The sequence below is a fragment of the Podarcis bocagei genome (assembly GCF_964188305.1).
Source record: "Podarcis bocagei genome assembly, chromosome: 1".
Lineage (NCBI taxonomy): Eukaryota > Metazoa > Chordata > Lepidosauria > Squamata > Lacertidae > Podarcis > Podarcis bocagei.
Genome location: NC_138125.1, coordinates 7,666,202 through 7,683,500, shown reverse-complemented (window position 1 = coordinate 7,683,500; position 17,299 = coordinate 7,666,202). Strand labels below are relative to the sequence as shown.

The 17,299-nt window shown below is 43.7% G+C and overlaps 1 protein-coding gene across 1 annotated transcript in view; it reads left to right on the top strand.

Annotated features, from left to right (window-relative positions):
- The first annotated feature begins 4,611 nt into the window (after positions 1 to 4,611).
- PELI2 (pellino E3 ubiquitin protein ligase family member 2) overlaps positions 4,612 to 17,299 on the top strand; it is a 75,951-nt gene continuing 63,263 nt past the window's right edge. Inside the window, exon 1 of the mRNA XM_081193568.1 lies at positions 4,612 to 5,039. Within this exon, the coding sequence (XP_081049694.1) occupies positions 4,963 to 5,039 (77 nt within the window). The 5' untranslated portion in view covers positions 4,612 to 4,962. The remainder of the gene's footprint in view (positions 5,040 to 17,299) is intronic.

Genomic DNA, 17,299 nt, shown 5'->3' with positions numbered 1-17,299 from the left:
TCATTTTTCTCCCTGGAAAACGCCAGAAAAAGCTTCAGTGTTTTTAAGATTAGCTGCTTCCCCCCACATTTCCTTATCTCTGGAAATGACAGGGGCAGGTCTGCACCAGGGAAATGAATAGCTGGAGATCATTTCAGTCCAGGAAAGCCAAAACCCCTCAGTCAAGCGGGCTAGTCCTTTGGCTTCCTGTAGCCTTTGCACCAGCCTGAAAGTCCATAACTCACAGAGGGTTAAAGACTCATCGGCTACCCTCGCCTGGTTTTGCTGGCCAGTCGGAGCCATTTCCCAGGGTGTGGCTGCTGTTGCCTGCTGGCAGCTTCTAGGAGCCACAGGTGAGAGCTGAGTGCAGGGTGGGGACTAAAATTCTACGATTCTATGAAAGGTGGACAAACTATCCCAGAAGGAGCTAAAGCCCCTCCCCTCCCATCCTATGCAAACCTCCAGCCAAGTAATGTGTACATAAATGCTTATGCATCAGGGTTAAGTGTGCATCTATTAGTGAAAACAATATAGCAAAACGCATTATATTAGGGGGAAGTTGTGCTGCAAAAATGTGTACATTAGGGGAAATTGCATACAAATGCGTGCTGTATTAGGACTTTGCAATGAAACGATGGGGAATTTTCACAAGGACTTCTTCTTGTTGCAGCAAACTGATGTGGAAATGTGGAAGACCAAACTCAAGTGGAAAAATTAGAAATGGAGAGAACCCGAAATGGACAGATTCACTAATATTCAGAATAGTAACCATGAACTCAGGGTTGATTCAGATGCTTTGATCATGTGTTTTGGATTGCAGCCAACTTAAGTCCTACTTGGTGTAGACTCACCAAAATTATTGAATCCGAGTTACTCGTGTCCATTAATTTTAGTGGCAGGAGAGGTTGTGTCAGCATATTTACAAGCAGTTTATTCAGCATACATCAGGACAAAGGGAAAAACATGTCTTCTCCCTTTTCATGTCCAAGCAAGCAGCATAAGCAATGTTGTTGTTTGTTGTTGTTTAGTCTTGTCCGACTATTCATGACCCCCTGGACCAGAGCACGCCTGGCACTCCTGTCTTCCACTGCTGGTAGCTTTGAGAACACTGTCCAACCATCTCGTCCTCTGTCATCCCCTTCTCCTTGTGCCCTCCATCTTTCCCAATATCAGGGTCTTTTCCAGGGAGTCTTCTCGTCTCATGAGGTGTCCAAAGTATTGGGAGTCTCAGCTTCAGGATCTGTCCTTCCAGTGAGCACTCAGGGCTGATTTTCTTAAGAATGGATAGGTTTGATCTTCTTGCAGTCCATGGGACTCTCAAGAGTCTCCTCCAGCACCATAATTCAAAAGTATCAATTCTTCTGTGATCAGCCTTCTTTATGGTCCAGCTCTCACTTCCATACATCACTGCTGGGAAAACCATAGCTTTAACTATACGGACCTTTGTCAGCAAGATGATGTCTCTGCTTTTTAAGATGCTGTCTCGGTTTGTCATTGCTTTTCTCCCAAGAAGCAGGTGACTTTTAATTCCGTGACTGCTGTCACCACCTGCAGTGATCATGGAGCCCAAGAAGGTAAAATCTCTCACTACCTCCATTTCTTCCCCTTCTCCTTCATGGATCACTGGATTGCCATGGCGAAGGGGCTTGAATAACTCAGAGAGCTATGCCGTGCAGGGTCACTCAAGATGGACAGGTCATAGTGGAGAGTTTTGACCAAAACGTGATCCACCTGGAGCAGGAACTGGCAAGCCACCTTAGTATCCCTGCCAAGAAAACCCCATGGACAAAGACAACAAGCATAAGCAATAGCTATACACAAAAACGGACGTTCCCAGCAAGCAGTGCTGGAGTGTAAACAGGCATGTGACATACAACAATCCACACATCTGTTCTTAAGGTGGAATGGAATATTCTAACAGTGGACTCTCCTCCCTTGGAGGTTCTGAACCCGAGGCTGGATGGGCATCTGTCATGGATGCTTTAGTTGCAATTCCTCCATTGCAGGTGGTTGGGCTAGATGACTCTTGGGTTCCATCCAACTTTACAATTCTATGATTCCTATGTGGTAGCAGGGAGCAAGGGCTGAATGTAACCACCCTGATTTGAAAGCTAACCAGGGATCAGGTATCCCATAAATAAGTCATACAAGCCAAATGTTCCCATCCCAGACGCTCAAGGCAGGAAAATAAACTTGGCTTGGGATATCTACTTGTCTGTCATGTAGCCCAACAGACATTAATAATTTGATCAAATGCTTTTATCCACAAGTATAAACCAAAAAAATTAGAGAGAAGGATGGAGAAAAATGTTCCTTTACATAAAAAAGAGAGAAAAGAATGATATAATAACCCTGCTCAGCTCCCTAAAGAGAAAGAGCTGTAAGGCTCAGGATACTTGTTAAGGCTGGAAAGATAAAACAGCATATAAATGACTCCAAAGAGGGAACATGGACTTTAAACATTTTCACTTTAAATTCTTCATTTAAAAAGTGTGTGTGTTTTTCTAAAAAAAATAAAACTCCCTGAAGAACAAAGAATCCAGCAGTTAAGACAATTTATTTTCATCTCAGAAGATGAAACAATGGAAGCGGTTGAGACCAGAGAATTTAAAACTGTCGTTTCCAATTGCTGATAAATTAAAGCCCAGAGAAGAAAAGTCACTTACCTCAGCTGCACACCAAACTTCTTGATCCCGAAAACAAGCCACACTGGATTTAAACCGGCACTACTTCTCTGCCTTTGATGCCCTTCTTAGGGCAGACTCCAGGTTACACGCAGCTGGGTATTTCTTTCCCTTGATTTTTCTGTATACTCTACTGAAAAGCAGGCTTGGTGGCTGACATCCTGAGCAGAAGAGTAGTGGCAGTGGAAGAAGGGTTGCTTAAATCCTGTATCTGCTGTAGGTCAGAAAGCAGTCTCTGGTGGTGGTGGGTTTATGCTGATAGCCAAACACTACTGCTATTCTAAACAGGTGCACAAAACTTTTCTTCTGTGTACACATTACCAACTTAAAAAACACAGCTAGGTTGTTCCTTTTCTCAGCTTGGATCAAAGCTGGTTTGGGGGAAAAACACAGAATCACAGAGCTGGAAATTGGCCATGGCTAATGCCATGTGCTCCTCGGATAAAGGCTGGTATATAAATTTAATAAATAAATAAAATTAAATGTGGACACTGCTTTCCAAACCACCGCAAACCAGAGTCAATGGGAGAATGCGTACACAGCCTAAATCTTGGAAGGAAAGCTATTGTGGCACAAATTTAAAAGCCTGGTTTTGGGGTGAGGAATTCAGAAGGGCAAGTCAATATTTCATCTTATGCGGCAGTGTGCACTCAGTAGCCCTAGAGCTCTTCCTTCCTTGCTGGCATTAGCTCTACAGTTTTACAGTTTTAATGAAAGGCCTGGCGCTGTGCTGTTTTTAATTGTAATAATTTGTATGGATTTGCATAGATTTTTTATGTGTGTGTATATGATCCTGTTGAAATTCCTGCGTTGCGGGGGGTTGGACTACATGAGCCTCGGCGTCCTTTCCAACTCTACAGTTTTTGATTCTATGGTTATATACCATTTATTGCTTTGCTTTGTTTTTGTTGTGTATTTTGAGTTTTTACCTTGAATCTTTCTGCTGTGAACTGCCTTGACGTCTATGGATGAAGGGTGGCATACGAGTTTTATGAATAATAAAAATAAGGTAACAATGATGATGATGATAATATATACACATAATCAGGTGACATATATATCTATAAAAAGGTAAAGGGACCCCTGACCATTTGGTCCAGTCGTGGCCGACTCTGGGGTTGCAGCGCTCATCTCGCTTTACTGGCCGAGGGAGCCAGCGTACAGCTTCCGGGTCATGTGGCCAGCAAGACTAAGCCGCTTCTGGCAAACCAGAGCAGCGCACGGAAATGCCGTTTACCTTCCCGCCGGAGCGGTACCTATTTATCTACTTGCACTTTGACGTGATTTCGAACTGCTAGGTTGGCAGGAGCAGGGACAGAGCAACGGGAGCTCACCCGGTTGCGAGGATTCGAACCACCGACCTTCTGATTGGCAAGCCCTAGGCTCTGTTGTTTAACCCACAGCGCCACCCGCATATATATAGATATATATCTATATTTAGTTTTAATTCTATAAATTTCTAATTATGTTTTGATGGCTATTTCCACACCTCTGTTTTTACCTGTTCCTATTCTTGTGTACAAGCCGCCTTGAGCCAGGTGGAGGATAGTTAATAATAGATAATATAGATGATGATGATGATGATGATAATAATAATAATAATAATAATAATAATAATAATAATAATAACAATAATAATAATTTCACGCAGTTTCGAACGTCGTCCATAGGGGGCGCTCCTCCTCCTCCCCCACTCCCACTCCTATCCCTCTGGTTTATGAAAGGCGGCATTGACTTTCAGAGGCGGCGGGCCCTTTAAGCGCCTCCCCCTCCCTTCCCCTTTACTCCTCTGTTTACATAACAGAGCGGACGATACCATCGCGGCTTTTGGGACGGGAACGGAGGGGGGTGTCGAAGGAGAGCCGAGGGGGTGGGGCCATTCCACGCCTCCTCCCCCTCCCCCTCCTCGGAGGCGGTGCTTACTGACTTGGTCTCTCCCGACCTCCCCCTCTGGCAGTTGGGGGCTGTTGTCGCTGGGCGCTCGCCGAGGAGGGAAGAGCGAGGAGTCCGCGGCGGGCGGGCGCGCGAAGAGTGGGGGGAAACGGGGGACGATTTCGACCGACCGAGCGACTGACTGAGGGAAGAAAGAGAGAAAGAAAGAAAGAAAGAAAGAAAGAGGGCCGAGAAGCGAGGGGAAGAAAGAGACGCCGGACGGACTTCTTTTTTATATAGATAAACAAGAATAAAATATTATTCTTCATCTTACCCGCCCCCCGTCAGGTTTTGTTGTTGTTGTTGTTGTGGTTGTTGTTGCCCCGCATGGGATTATAGCGGCGGCTGAGGCGGCGGCGGCGGCCCCATGTTTTCTCCCAGCCAGGAGGAGCACTGCGCGCCCAACAAGGAGCCCGTCAAATATGGGGAGCTCGTGGTGCTCGGGTGAGTCGACGCGCGCGCACCTCTGTGTCTGTGTGTGTCTCGTGTGGACGTGTGTACGCGTGTTTCGCGAGGAATCCAGCCGGTGGTGCCGTTGGGGTGTGTGTGTGTGCGGACCCTTGTTTGTTTGTTTGTGGGCCCCCTCCTCTATTGTGTGTCTCGTGTGGACGCGCGTTCACGTGTGTGCGCGTGTTTCCTGAGGAATCCAGCCTGGTGGTGTTGTGTGTGTTTTTTTAAGAGAGAGGCTTGTTTGTGGGGAGACCCCCATTGTGTGTGTGTGTGTGTGTGTGATAGAAAGGGGGGTTAAATTCAAGAGGGGGCGGCGGTCTTTTTTGAGGGGTGGGTGACTCATTTAATGTGGGGGTGCCTGTTGTGACTGATCGGCCTTGTTGAGGGATCCCCCTCTTGTGAATTCACAATGGGTGAAAGTGTGTTGTTCTGTTGTGTTGGTGGGGTTTTGTTCAGAGATTGGGGTCTCCTCCTCTTTTTTGAAGGGTGTGTTTAGAAACGGGGGGGGGGAACGTGGTGCTGATAGTGGGGTGTCCCTTGGTGTCTTCCTGACCCTGTTTTTTTGAGGGGGAGGCCCTTGGAGTTGGCCTGGGTGTGGGGGTGTTGATAAAGTGCAGAGATAACTGGGGGGTCCTTATTTGTCTTGGAGAAAACTGGGGGGGCTGTTGGGCGAGGGCTGCTGGCACCCCTGCGAGAGTTTTTTTTGGGGGGGGGATTGTTCAGAGAGAGTGCCCACCAGGGGAGCCAGGACCCTTGTGTGTTTGTGTAGAGAAGTAAGTAATATATTGGACGGGTGAGGGGGGGTCTTATTGGGGATCCCTTTCTCCCCAATTAAGGGAGGGGTGGAGGTGAGGAACGTGCAGGGGGGAGGGAAGAGAAGAAGGGTTTCCCCTGGGAAGTGACTCTGGAGTGGGACCCAGACGTGCCCCATGAGAGAGACCCCTGAAGTGATGGGGAGCGTTGGGCATGCAAGGGTGGATATGTGTTAATCTCCTGTGTTCTTTCCCCCCCATCTATAGCATAAAATAGTAGTAATATATCTGTTACTACGACTGCTTGTTTGCTTTGAGATGCAAATGGATATTGGGAAAGGAGGGTTGGAAAAGATTCTGTTTAGCTCTTGGGGTGAGGTTGCTTTCCCTTGGAAAATTACATCTTTCTCCCTACCCCCCCTTAATTTTTTGGAAGCAGTAAAGCCTCTGGGGGCTGTTGGTGGGGTGGAAAGACATCTGCCAGGAGTGTGTGTGTGTTCCTTGTGGGAAGAGGAGTCTTGTGTGTCAGCTGGCAAGGAGGAGGTAAAGAGGAGTTTGGTGGCTGGAGGAAGACCCCCTGCAAAGGGAAAGAAGCTAAAGGGGGTCTAGTCTGTGTGAGAAGTAAGCAGAGGGGGGAGGCAGGAGGATTAGTGAGTGTGCTTGAGGGGTAGGAGTAGTTTGCATGTGGGAGGGGTGGAAAGGGTGCAGAGGGAGGGGCAGGCAGGTGCTAGCACGCCTGGGGCCCTGTATGCTTTGTGCTTGAAGTTAACAGATAGAGACAGATCCTAAAGTTGATTCGTTCATGTTTGGCTTTAGAAGAGGAGCCCCCATTCATTAACAGGGGGGCTGATCCTCCAGCTGCCTGCTCCTCATTTTCTCCTGGATGCAAGGATGTGGGAGGGTGCACTGTTCAGGAAGAAAACACCCCCAGGGTGAAGTGAGGAGGGGATTCAATGGACTTCTTAAACTTTGGCCAATAAGCATGGCTTTTGTGCTTTTGCGTGTGTGTTGGGGTTAGGGACTGGTTGTGTGGCCCTACAATTGTCGGGGGGGGGGCTTGCTTTCTGCAGACGTTAGTCACAGCTTGTCAGGAGGACATGTGCTTTGGTTAATCCTTGACCCACAGCTTAGTCAGTTCCCTTGGAGCTTGTGTTTGCCTCTGGCCTAATATGTATCTAGGACTGAATTCCCCCTCCTATCTTGGCTGAGCCTGCAGGATTGCCAGGCATAATAGCTTGGCTTGTTACATGGGAGCAGTAGAGCTGAGGGCTGTGTGCTTAGCCCTCTCAGGCATGCCACTGTTTCAGAGCAAGGGAGAAAGCTATCAATGTCGTAAGATACAGGAGCTGCTTCCAGCTTGGACAGATCTCAAAGAAAACTTGCAATGTTCCCAAGTATGCAATATGACAGCAGCAGAGATGGTGACAGACTCTCTTTTTCTAAGTTCGTCACATACAAAGGAATGTGCAAAAGGAGATTATCCATCTCTGCACAGATCCTAGTCTGCAGATGGCTACTCCCTGCCTTTATGATGCTCTTTGTAATTAAAGGCTTCGTGCCATCCACTTCCTGACTCCTGGCAGTGTATTATTTACTGTGGTAGACATTGTTTTGTTTCCCCAGATGCTATGTGGTGTTGCTGATGCATAGTGGGTGGCAGATGTGGGGGGGGGGGAGGGATATATAAGAGATGGACAGCACTCCTCCTTCACTGCCAGTTCATGGGGAGGGGGTTATTTGTGTAATCCGCTTGGTGTTATGCTTCAGCCCTGCTGTTCTAGCTTGGAGCCTCGCTGCTGAGTGCCACAGAAACTGATGCTGAACGTAAGGCATCTAAGCCCATGTTCACTGAGCCCAAGCGAGCCCTGCAAGTGTGTTTAATCTCGATAGCTGAGCGTGCATATGATGTACAGCGGGCAACTGAACTTGTTTGATCGAAAAAACAAAGCATGAAACACTCTGTGAGGCATAGGCCTCTGCATGGAAAACCCAGCCCGTCTATGAAATAAGGCTCTGGAGTACACTCCAGTAAGCATGAGCTGTTTTTGGACATATCCGAAAGGATACAGGATCAGTGGGCTTGAAACAAAGCCAGCAGCAGAAAACTGCTCTTACTTTAGCCTTCTGTTCTTGGTAAACCTTTGTAGCCTGTGGTGTGAGTTTCTTAACACTATTCTGTGTTTGGCAGCACAAGGAATCTGTCAAAATCTGGTTACTAAGGAATGGATTATTTTAGAAATCGCTGTGAAAATGTAACACGACTTCAAATACTTGAAAGGCTTGAGATGTGGCAAAGCTGTTTATCTCAGCAGTTTCAGGTGGAAAAATCCATGTTAAGTTGCTAACAGCAGAGAGTGGTTTACTTGGAGTGGTGGCATGCTGAAAGCAGAGGGGGAACCTCAGCTGTGCTGTTCAGGTTGTGTCATTTCTGGAACTCCCATTTAATGTCAAATTCTTAATTTAATTAGGTAGGACAGGTTCATTTTGTGCTGCAGCTGCTTGCTTGGTCACAGCTGGAATGGAAAGGAATTGGCTGTTGTGGTTTTTAATAGTAATTGAAAGTACAGAGGTGCAGGACACTTTGGTTGCAATTTGAACTTTGGTTTAGTTTCAAAACATTTGTTAAGGGATATTGTCACTGATTGCTTTCTATGAACAAATGTATCCTGTAGCTGTATTTTACTGCATTGTGAAATAATAAAAACAATGTGTGTCCCCTTTCTCAGTAGTCCTCAGTGTTGGATTTAGGGGTTTGTGTTGTGTGCCCCCCCCCCCAGAAAGCCCACCTCCCCCAGCTGTGTGTTGTGAAGCATTTGATATTTTACACTGATACACAATTTTAATTATTTTATAAAAGTACCAGCCACCAATATTAATAACACTGATATTAAAGAAGATTTATGCTTTTTACTGAAACAGTTCTTCAGCTATGCCAGTGATACATCTAATCCTCTCCTGGCTGGATTGTAGCAAACCACGTTTTGAAACACAAGGTGCCATTAGGGCTAGAATATCTGGACAATAAAAATCTGTTGAGCAGATTGAGGGTGAGGTTTTCTGCTTGAGCCTGAACCAATTTATAGTAGTCTATTTTGGAAAAAGAAGAGATTTTAAGTTGTTGTTTTACTCAAAACATCTTCCTCTCTTCTTTTTTCAAGATGCTTAATCATTCAGTACAGTGCTACAAATAGCATTTTGCTATTTTTCCCCCAGAATTGGATCATTAGTAGGAAATAATCACAGAACAGCTTGAACATCTGTTCAGCATTCTTTAAAAAAAAATACAGAATAAGTAATCTTTGTGTAATCTTATGCTATTACCAGTGCCTTAAAATGAAGAACTCCAGGTAACAAGGTTTTGAATGAGATAATCACATCCTTGGAGGATTAGAAATAACTTGAATGGTTTGTGGTTTAGAGGTGTTAATGTAATCATAACAGTGCATCTTGTTGTGACAATTGCTGAACTGTAGATATAGTAAAGTGATCTGTTTAATAATAAACAAACAAGCAAAGAAACAAATAAAACTAGCCAATTTCCCTTAAATAGCAAAGACGGGTTGTGCTGGAAGTAACTTTAAAAATATAAGAAGACTGAAGTGAGTGAGTAGTAATACTAAAGGAAATAATTTCGGACCTTCTGTCTGATTGAGTTATCTCTACCCTTCAGTGACTGCTTCACATTCAGACATGTCTGTATAGGGATAGTTCTCTGTACAAATGTAAACTTGGGAAAAATTAATTGCGCTGGAAGAACTGTGCACACTTGCCAAAAATAGCATGTTATTGCTGCTGTAAATGCATTTTAATGACCTTTCCCCAGTAGCCTGAATTCTTTGTAAATATAAGTAATGTGGTAGTAAATGTGTGGGAAAGGCTTTCTTGTATACAGTACTTTTATGTGGCTAATACTGTGATGAAGAAAATGCTTGCTCCTGTAAATTAAGCCAGACCAGTAAAACAACTAGTTGAGAAGGACCATCTTTGTGATTTGTAAGAATATCCAGCAGAGTTGCCTATTCCTGATAATATATATAATACATTGGTCCACTAATTGGGAAGCAGAGCAGCCTGCCTCAGATATGAAACCTAGGAAGTGCAAGAGACTTAGCTAGTCAGCAAGTCTGCATCCATGTATGTGTGTTCATGCACGTTTCTAAAACATACCAGTATATAACTTTGGGTGAATAGGCATAGGCACCAATATCAATCCCTAGGGATAGCACTGAACTGTTGATTTTTTTTCCTACTCTGTGTTTCCTGTTTCTTAACCACAGGAGGAATTCTTTTGTTCCATAACTGTTAAGGTTACTCAAAAGTCTTTTGCAAGGTACTAAGACTTTTAAAATGCTTCTGACAAAGCACACAGTGTCAGTTGAATACTTTATTTTAGTATTAAGGATGGCTGAATCGGTTTCTCATTTTCCCAATCTTAAGTTCAGTTATACACACGTTCACATCAGTTTGTTTTAAAAAAAAGGCATGAAATTTCACCAGCTTTTTCATGCAAATTTGTCATAATATACACATGTTTGCAAAGCAATTGCCCTCCCAATACAGTGCCATTTTTAAAATTTATTATTAAAATAATTATATGCATTTTATGCACACTTTACCTCACTATATTTTTGTATGCATTATTTGGTTGGAGAACTGCATTGCAAGATTTGGAGAAGGAGCGGAAATTTCAAAGGATGACTGTTTCAGTTTCTGTATGGTTTCAGAATGTGTGAATTAGGTAGGTTTGCCTTTAAATGTGGATCTATTTCCCCTTGCTTATTTTTGAGAAGGATGGAAAAGCATTTTTATAAGTACAGGATGCAAGAATCAAAATGGGTGGTGAGTTTAAGCATGCTGTTTGAGTGTGCATGCTTACTTTTACTTTTGGCATGATGTTGCTGATGCAAAACAATCTCTGTCCTCATATAGTAATCACTGGTTTAAAGTCAGTAGGATGTACAGTGGTACCTCTGATTACATACTTAATTCATTCCGGAGGTCCGTTCTTAACCTGAAACTGTTCTTAACCTGAAGCACCAGTTTAGCTAATGGGGCCTCCCGCTGTTGCTGTGCCGCAGCTGCACGATTTCTGTTCTCATCCTGAAGCAAAGTTCTTAACCCGAGGTGCTATTTCTGGGTTAGCAGAGTCTGTAGCCTGAAGCGTATGTAACTTGAAGCGTATGTAATCCGAGGTACCACTGTATAAGTAACAGAAGCTTGGAAGCCCAGGTTTCTCTGCCGTAAGGGAAGGCAGAAAAGAAGCTCCGGCCTGGACATCAGCTCCTGAAGTCAGCCTCAAAATGTTTTGTACCATTTGTTTGTTTAACATTTTAATTTTAAACCACCTTGGGTTCCTCAGCAGAAAGGCAGTATGTAAAGGCAGTAAAATAAGTAAGTGGCAACCAATAGTTTGCCTCTATAGTATATATAAATGTTTAAAATAGACTGCATACCGTTAGCTGCTTTGCTTTTAGAAAAAGAAAAAGGGAGGGGGAGAGCTAAAGGTACTGCTGGTGGCCTATTGCTCTGAAAGAGTTCTTAAACTTTGAGTATACTGAAATATTTACGGTAGGTGACAAACACACTTTCAAACTGCCCTAGCCCTCTGCATCCTGTCCTCTTCAAAGAATCAATTTTTATGACTGGAACGTGTCCAGAGGAGGGCAACCAAAATGGTCAAAGGCCTGGAAACGATGCCTTATGAGGAACGGCTAAGGGAGCTGGGCATGTTTAGCCTGGAGAAGAGGAGGTTAAGGGGTGATATGATAGCCATGTTCAAATATATAAAAGGATGTCACATAGAGGAGGGAGAAAGGTTGTTTTCTGCTGCTCCAGAGAAGCGGCCACGGAGCAATGGATCCAAACTACAAGAAAGAAGATTCCACCTAAACATTAGGAAGAACTTCCTGACAGTAAGAGCTGTTCGACAGTGGAATTTGCTGCCAAGGAGTGTGGTGGAGTCTCCTACTTTGGAGGTCTTTAAGCAGAGGCTTGACAACCATATGTCAGGAGTGCTCTGATGGTGTTTCCTGCTTGGCAGGGGGTTGGACTCGATGGCCCTTGTGGTCTCTTCCAACTCTATGATTCTATACAGTATATTAAAAGGGCACTTGAAAAGCTTCTCCTTAGGACTGACTTTGTTCCTCAGGCGTAATACTTTGATGCAGCGCACATGTATTTCAAGGGATTTAGAATCTGCCTTCTAGAGCTACAGTCCAGCTAAAATGGGAATTGTTGTGCCCCTGGTTACATTAGTACAGTGGTACCTCTGGTTATGAACTTAATTCGTTCCGGAGGTCCGTTCTTAAGTTGAAACGGTTCTTATCCTGAGGTGCCATTCGTGAAAGTGCGCCTCCGGTGTGCGACTTCCACTCGCATCCCGGGGCAGAGTTCGCAACCGGGAGCAACTACTTCCGGGTTAGTGGAGCTCATAACCCAAAGCGTGCGTAAACAGAAGCGTGCGTAACCAGAGGTACCACTGTACCAGCTATTTGGTATCCTGTGCTCAGCCAGCACCATCTTGCCCACTCCTCCGCCTAAAATTACAAAGTTAAACATCATAATGCAAGAACTGCAACATGCCCACTAGAGTCCAGTGCCACTGCACATTACTGCACAGTCTGCCAGTCATGCTTGCCATACCTGGACACAATCCCTAACACCAGCACCAGTCAGGATGCCGAAAGATACCGTATTTTTCGCCCTATAGGACGCACTCCCCCCCCCTCCAAAAATGAAGGGGAAATGTGTGTGCGTCCTATGGGGTGAATGCAGGCTTTCGCTGAAGCCTGGAGAGCGAGGGGGGTCGGTGTGCACCGACCCCTCTCGCTCTCCAGGCTTCAGGAAACTATCCACAAGCCGTGGGAGAGCTGCGCGAAGTCATGCAGCTCTCCCACGGCTTGCGGAGAGCTGCCTGCACCCAGAAGCCCGGGGCACGCTGAACTCAGCACGCCCCAGGCTTCGAGCTTCTCGCAGCTCTCCCACGGGGGCTGGGGTCGGGGGAAGCTCGGGCTTCCCCAGCCCCGCGCCTGGGGGGGGAAATATATTTTTTTTCTTTATTTCCCCCCAAAAAACTAGGTGCGCCCTATGGGCCGAAAAATACGGTAATTCTATGTTGCTGCTAACACCTCACCTTTTGTTTTCCCTTTCCTCACTTTCTTCTGGACTGCTGTGTTGAAATTGTTCTTTAACTTGTGTTCTTGTTATTGCTGATGTTTTAACTCCCTTGAACACCTTTTGGTTGATAGGCAGGATACAGATGTAACAAAGATGCAAATAAATAAAGAAATAGGTCTTCAGGGGTAAGAAATATTCTTAATTATTCTTCTCAGCCTGGAGCTGAGAAGCTATAACATATGAAGGTAGACTCATAAAAGCTTAGCCCAGCTGTGGATTTTGGAATTCTTATTTCTAGTGGATCATGGTCTACTTTTGCTATTTATGTTTTCTTTTCTTTTCTGTATGAAGTTTTCCGAAGGAAAAGAAAATGTATATAGTGAATGAATATAAATGAATAAGTCTGTATTGATGGGTTGGGTTTGTGTGAGTACGTTCATGAAGATGCTTGGGAGCAGTAGGTGTTGATAAAAATTAGTGTTTTATTGAACTGTTACACGGTGCATTTTTACTGACTGGTTAGGTCACTAACAGAGGCAAAGCTCTGTTTTCCTGCAGGTCAAACACCTGTATTATCCAACTGAGTTGTCTGTGTTTCGTTTTTAGTTTATTTCTTTGTTTGGTCCATTGTTTTCTCCCTAGCATTTATTGTACTATTTGCATCTTTGATGAAACTCATTAAAAACACAGGTGTTCTTATTTTATTTGTGCAGTGTTGTTACCTATTCAGTACATTTGCATGTATTCATACAAGGCAGCCATGTGATGAAACCTTGACTGGCTGACTTGACAGTATGATGGTTTTATTCCCAGGTCAGTGGGAGTGCTATTTTTTGGTGAGCATTTATGCTGGTAATGTCCTTCCTAATAGTAATAACTAACTGTTCTCTCTTTTCAACCCCCCCCCCAAAAAAAAACATTGAGACATTCTACTTCCTCTTTGCTTCTGCGAGTCTGATTAATTGATCTGGAAAGAGAACAAAGGCCATCGAATCAGTCTCCTGTTTGGTTTCATCTACCACCTGTGCCCTCCCCCTCCTAAAAATACCCCCTATAGTTTGTATGCCAAAACCAGAAAGCTGGTATGCTGCAGGAAAGTACTATTTGGTTGTCGCTCCAAAGACATTTACACTTAAGGTCTTAGTAAAGAATGCAGATACTTCAGATATGCTGACTAACCGCACTTCCTGTCTCTCCCCCCCCCCCCCCGCCATCTGCAGTGACAAAATATTCAGTCTACTTGGATGTTTTGAAAGAGCTCCTCTTCTCCCTGCTCAGGATTTGCTTCTCAAGTTATTTAGTTTAAGAAATAGGGTACATTTACATCAGTCAGTCTGAGGATAGATGGGAATTGCAAGACCTCCAGCTGATTCCAAGAAAAGAATCAATCTATGTGTATGGCAGGACTTTTGGCTCTCAAGGTTTCTTTTTGCTCAGAGACAGATGTAATAATAGTATGTGTGTATTATACTTCTGGCATGACACAAGAAATTGCTTTTAGATCATAATGCGCCTTGTAAGAATTTATCTTTTTTTAAAAAAGTGAGAACTGACCCTGAGAAGACAAAAATGGTTTAGGTTTTTTTCCAAGCATGGTCTGGTTCTTGTTTTCTTTCTTGGGCCCATATATGAATCTGTCAATGACTTGCCCTTTTTACCAGTCCTGTGTCCTAGAAGGGAAAAGTGGGGTCCATAATGCAATACCACTGCTTTGATTTTTTTTTTAATGGTAATCAATAAGAATCATTCTGGGCATGATCCCAGATTTTCTTCTCAGTGGACATGTAGAGGATTACATTGAACTCACTATGGACTTGCTCCTGGCTAAATGCAGACTATACCTTTGTAAAGTTACCTGGAAAATTAATTTTATTTCAAAAACGGAATTTACTTCAGAGTAAACATACATAGAACCATAGAATTGTAGAGCTAGAAGGGACCCGAGAATCATCTAGTCCAACCCCCTGCAGTGCAGGAATCCTGCCTACAGCCATCCCTGGGTGGGCTTGAACCACCAATCTTCCGGTTAAGAGCCAGACATACTGACCCATTGCACCACAGAAGAACATAGGATTGTGCCGCACGTGTCTTATTTGCCTTTGCTTCCTTTGCTGTAGCTTATCTGAACTTAAATTGCCAGACTTTTACCCTGATCTGGCTGCACTAGGGAAAATAAATATTAAATGAAACAGAGCCTTTGAAATTTAAACATTATTCTAGCAGTTCATTCCTCTTGAACTGTGATTTAGAATTTTTGAAGAGATCTGAGAATGGATTTAAACTGAACATTGCCTCTGGGCAGAAAATGACAGCATTGTTTTCACACACACTTGGCTTGAACAGTCTTCTACAAGTTGTAGCCCTGAGGCTGTATTTTGGATAGGAGGAGTCCCGGAGGCTTCACTGAAATTTGCAATATCGGCCCAGCCCGTTGAAAAGTTCCTTGCAAATCTGTTACAGTTAGATATTTGTGGACTTCTCTTTAAGTTTAATTTTATTACATATAGCAATGGCCTGGTTGGCACACAATGCTAAGCTAAACTATGATTTAGCATGAAGGAGCAAGTGAACAGTAAGAAATTCACAGCCACTTTACTCCTCTCTCAGTCCTCCTGCTGCTGCACTAAGTCATGGTTTGTTCTTAGCATTGTATGTGTTCCATACTCTGGGTTGCATCAAAGTAATGACAAGCTGTAGCCAGAGTTTGTTCTTGGCTTCAAACTTCAAAGTGAGTTTTCCATTATTCTTCAGTACAAATGAGGATACAGTTGTACCTTGGATCTCAAATGCCTTGGCTCCCAAACAAATTGGCTCCTGAATGATTGAAACCCGGAAGTGAGTGTTCCGGTTTTTGAACGATTTTCAGAAGCTGAACATCCAGCAGACTCCCGGAACGCATTCTGTTCAAGAACCAAGGTACAACTGTATTATATACTACACCACACAGACATGTGTATACCTTCAAGGCAACTCATTGGTGTGCTCTTTCGTAACTTGTTGAGACACTCAAAGGACCTGAATGATTTCTCTGCCTTATCTTTGATAGAACTGCACAATACATTTCTACTGCTCTCTTAGTTTATGCAGTAACTGAGTTAGACATTACTACTGTAGTAGCTGCCTTGGGCAGCATTGCATAAGAGTAGTTGTTCTACCTGATTTGTGGATTTAGTATACGCCTCATTGTACTCCAGATGTGTGGAACTGATGTGTGTTTTAATCTGTTATTTTAGGTTATACTTTTAGCACTATGCTTTTAACATTGGTTTTCCTGACATTTTTAATGCACGTTTTAGGTTCTATGTAAACTGCTTAGAGGTTTTCATTACAGTCAAGCAGTATACAAATTTTGTTAAATAAACAAATTGTAGTCACCTACCAAGAAAAGTCAAACTTAGTTGCTGCTTAAGTAAAATTAAATATGATAGTAAAATATGCACTGTAAACCTTTCTGATAATGCTAGTCAACTAGTGACTTCATAGCAAACTATGAGCATAAATTATGCAATTCATATACATAGTGGAAAGTTTCTCGGCTGTTTTTAAAACCATGTGGTTGGTTTTTCTTCACTTACCTTGCCATAGTGAGCCCCTAAGAGGAAAAAAAGTTTTGTTAGCTTTCATCAAATTTAATTTAGAAAAAAGTTGACATTCCTTCCTTGCAGGTAGGCAGGCCTTTCCTCCACCCCCAACCCCCTTTATCTTCCTTTCTGCCACTGCGTATGTGGTTTCCTATGGCAGGGTGTGTACATGTGAGAGGGATGGGAAAGATGTGCAAGGTGGATAGAGTGAGACAAGATAGAGTGGGTCTTCTGGTCTCTGCTACCTATTTTCCCCTAGGTTTGGGAACTCATGAGCCGTAACCACATTAGGTTTCTGGCCTGTTGTCTGTATTGAATTACTAATGCAATAACTGGAGTAGAATGTCACACTTTCTCCCTGCTCTGCCTCAAGCCAAAAAGAGCATAACCTGAGTTTCAAGTTCTGAAAGGTTTTGAGGCTTCCAAAATGTACTGTAAGAGGAAAGTTTTTCAGCAGACCTAAAAATTACTGAGTTGGTATGTTGCTAATATAACTTAGTAGGTTTTCCAGGATCACTTCAGGACATTTCATGTCTACTGATATATAATAATGCCCAATATCTTTAGCTCTCTTCTCGTGTCAAGAGAAAAATGAGGACTCAAATTGTGTAGAGGGTGCATATGCCCTGCCCCGCGGGGTGTTCCTGTGGCTGGGGGCTTATGTCCTCCTAATTCACAAAGAACTGAAGAGGAATTGTTTTCTCCAAACCTTGCTGCCTGCTCCATGCCTGTCACATGTAATGCCAGGTTTGGGGATGATTGCAAGATAACAATTGGGACTCTCAGAATGTGCTCTTGATTGTTC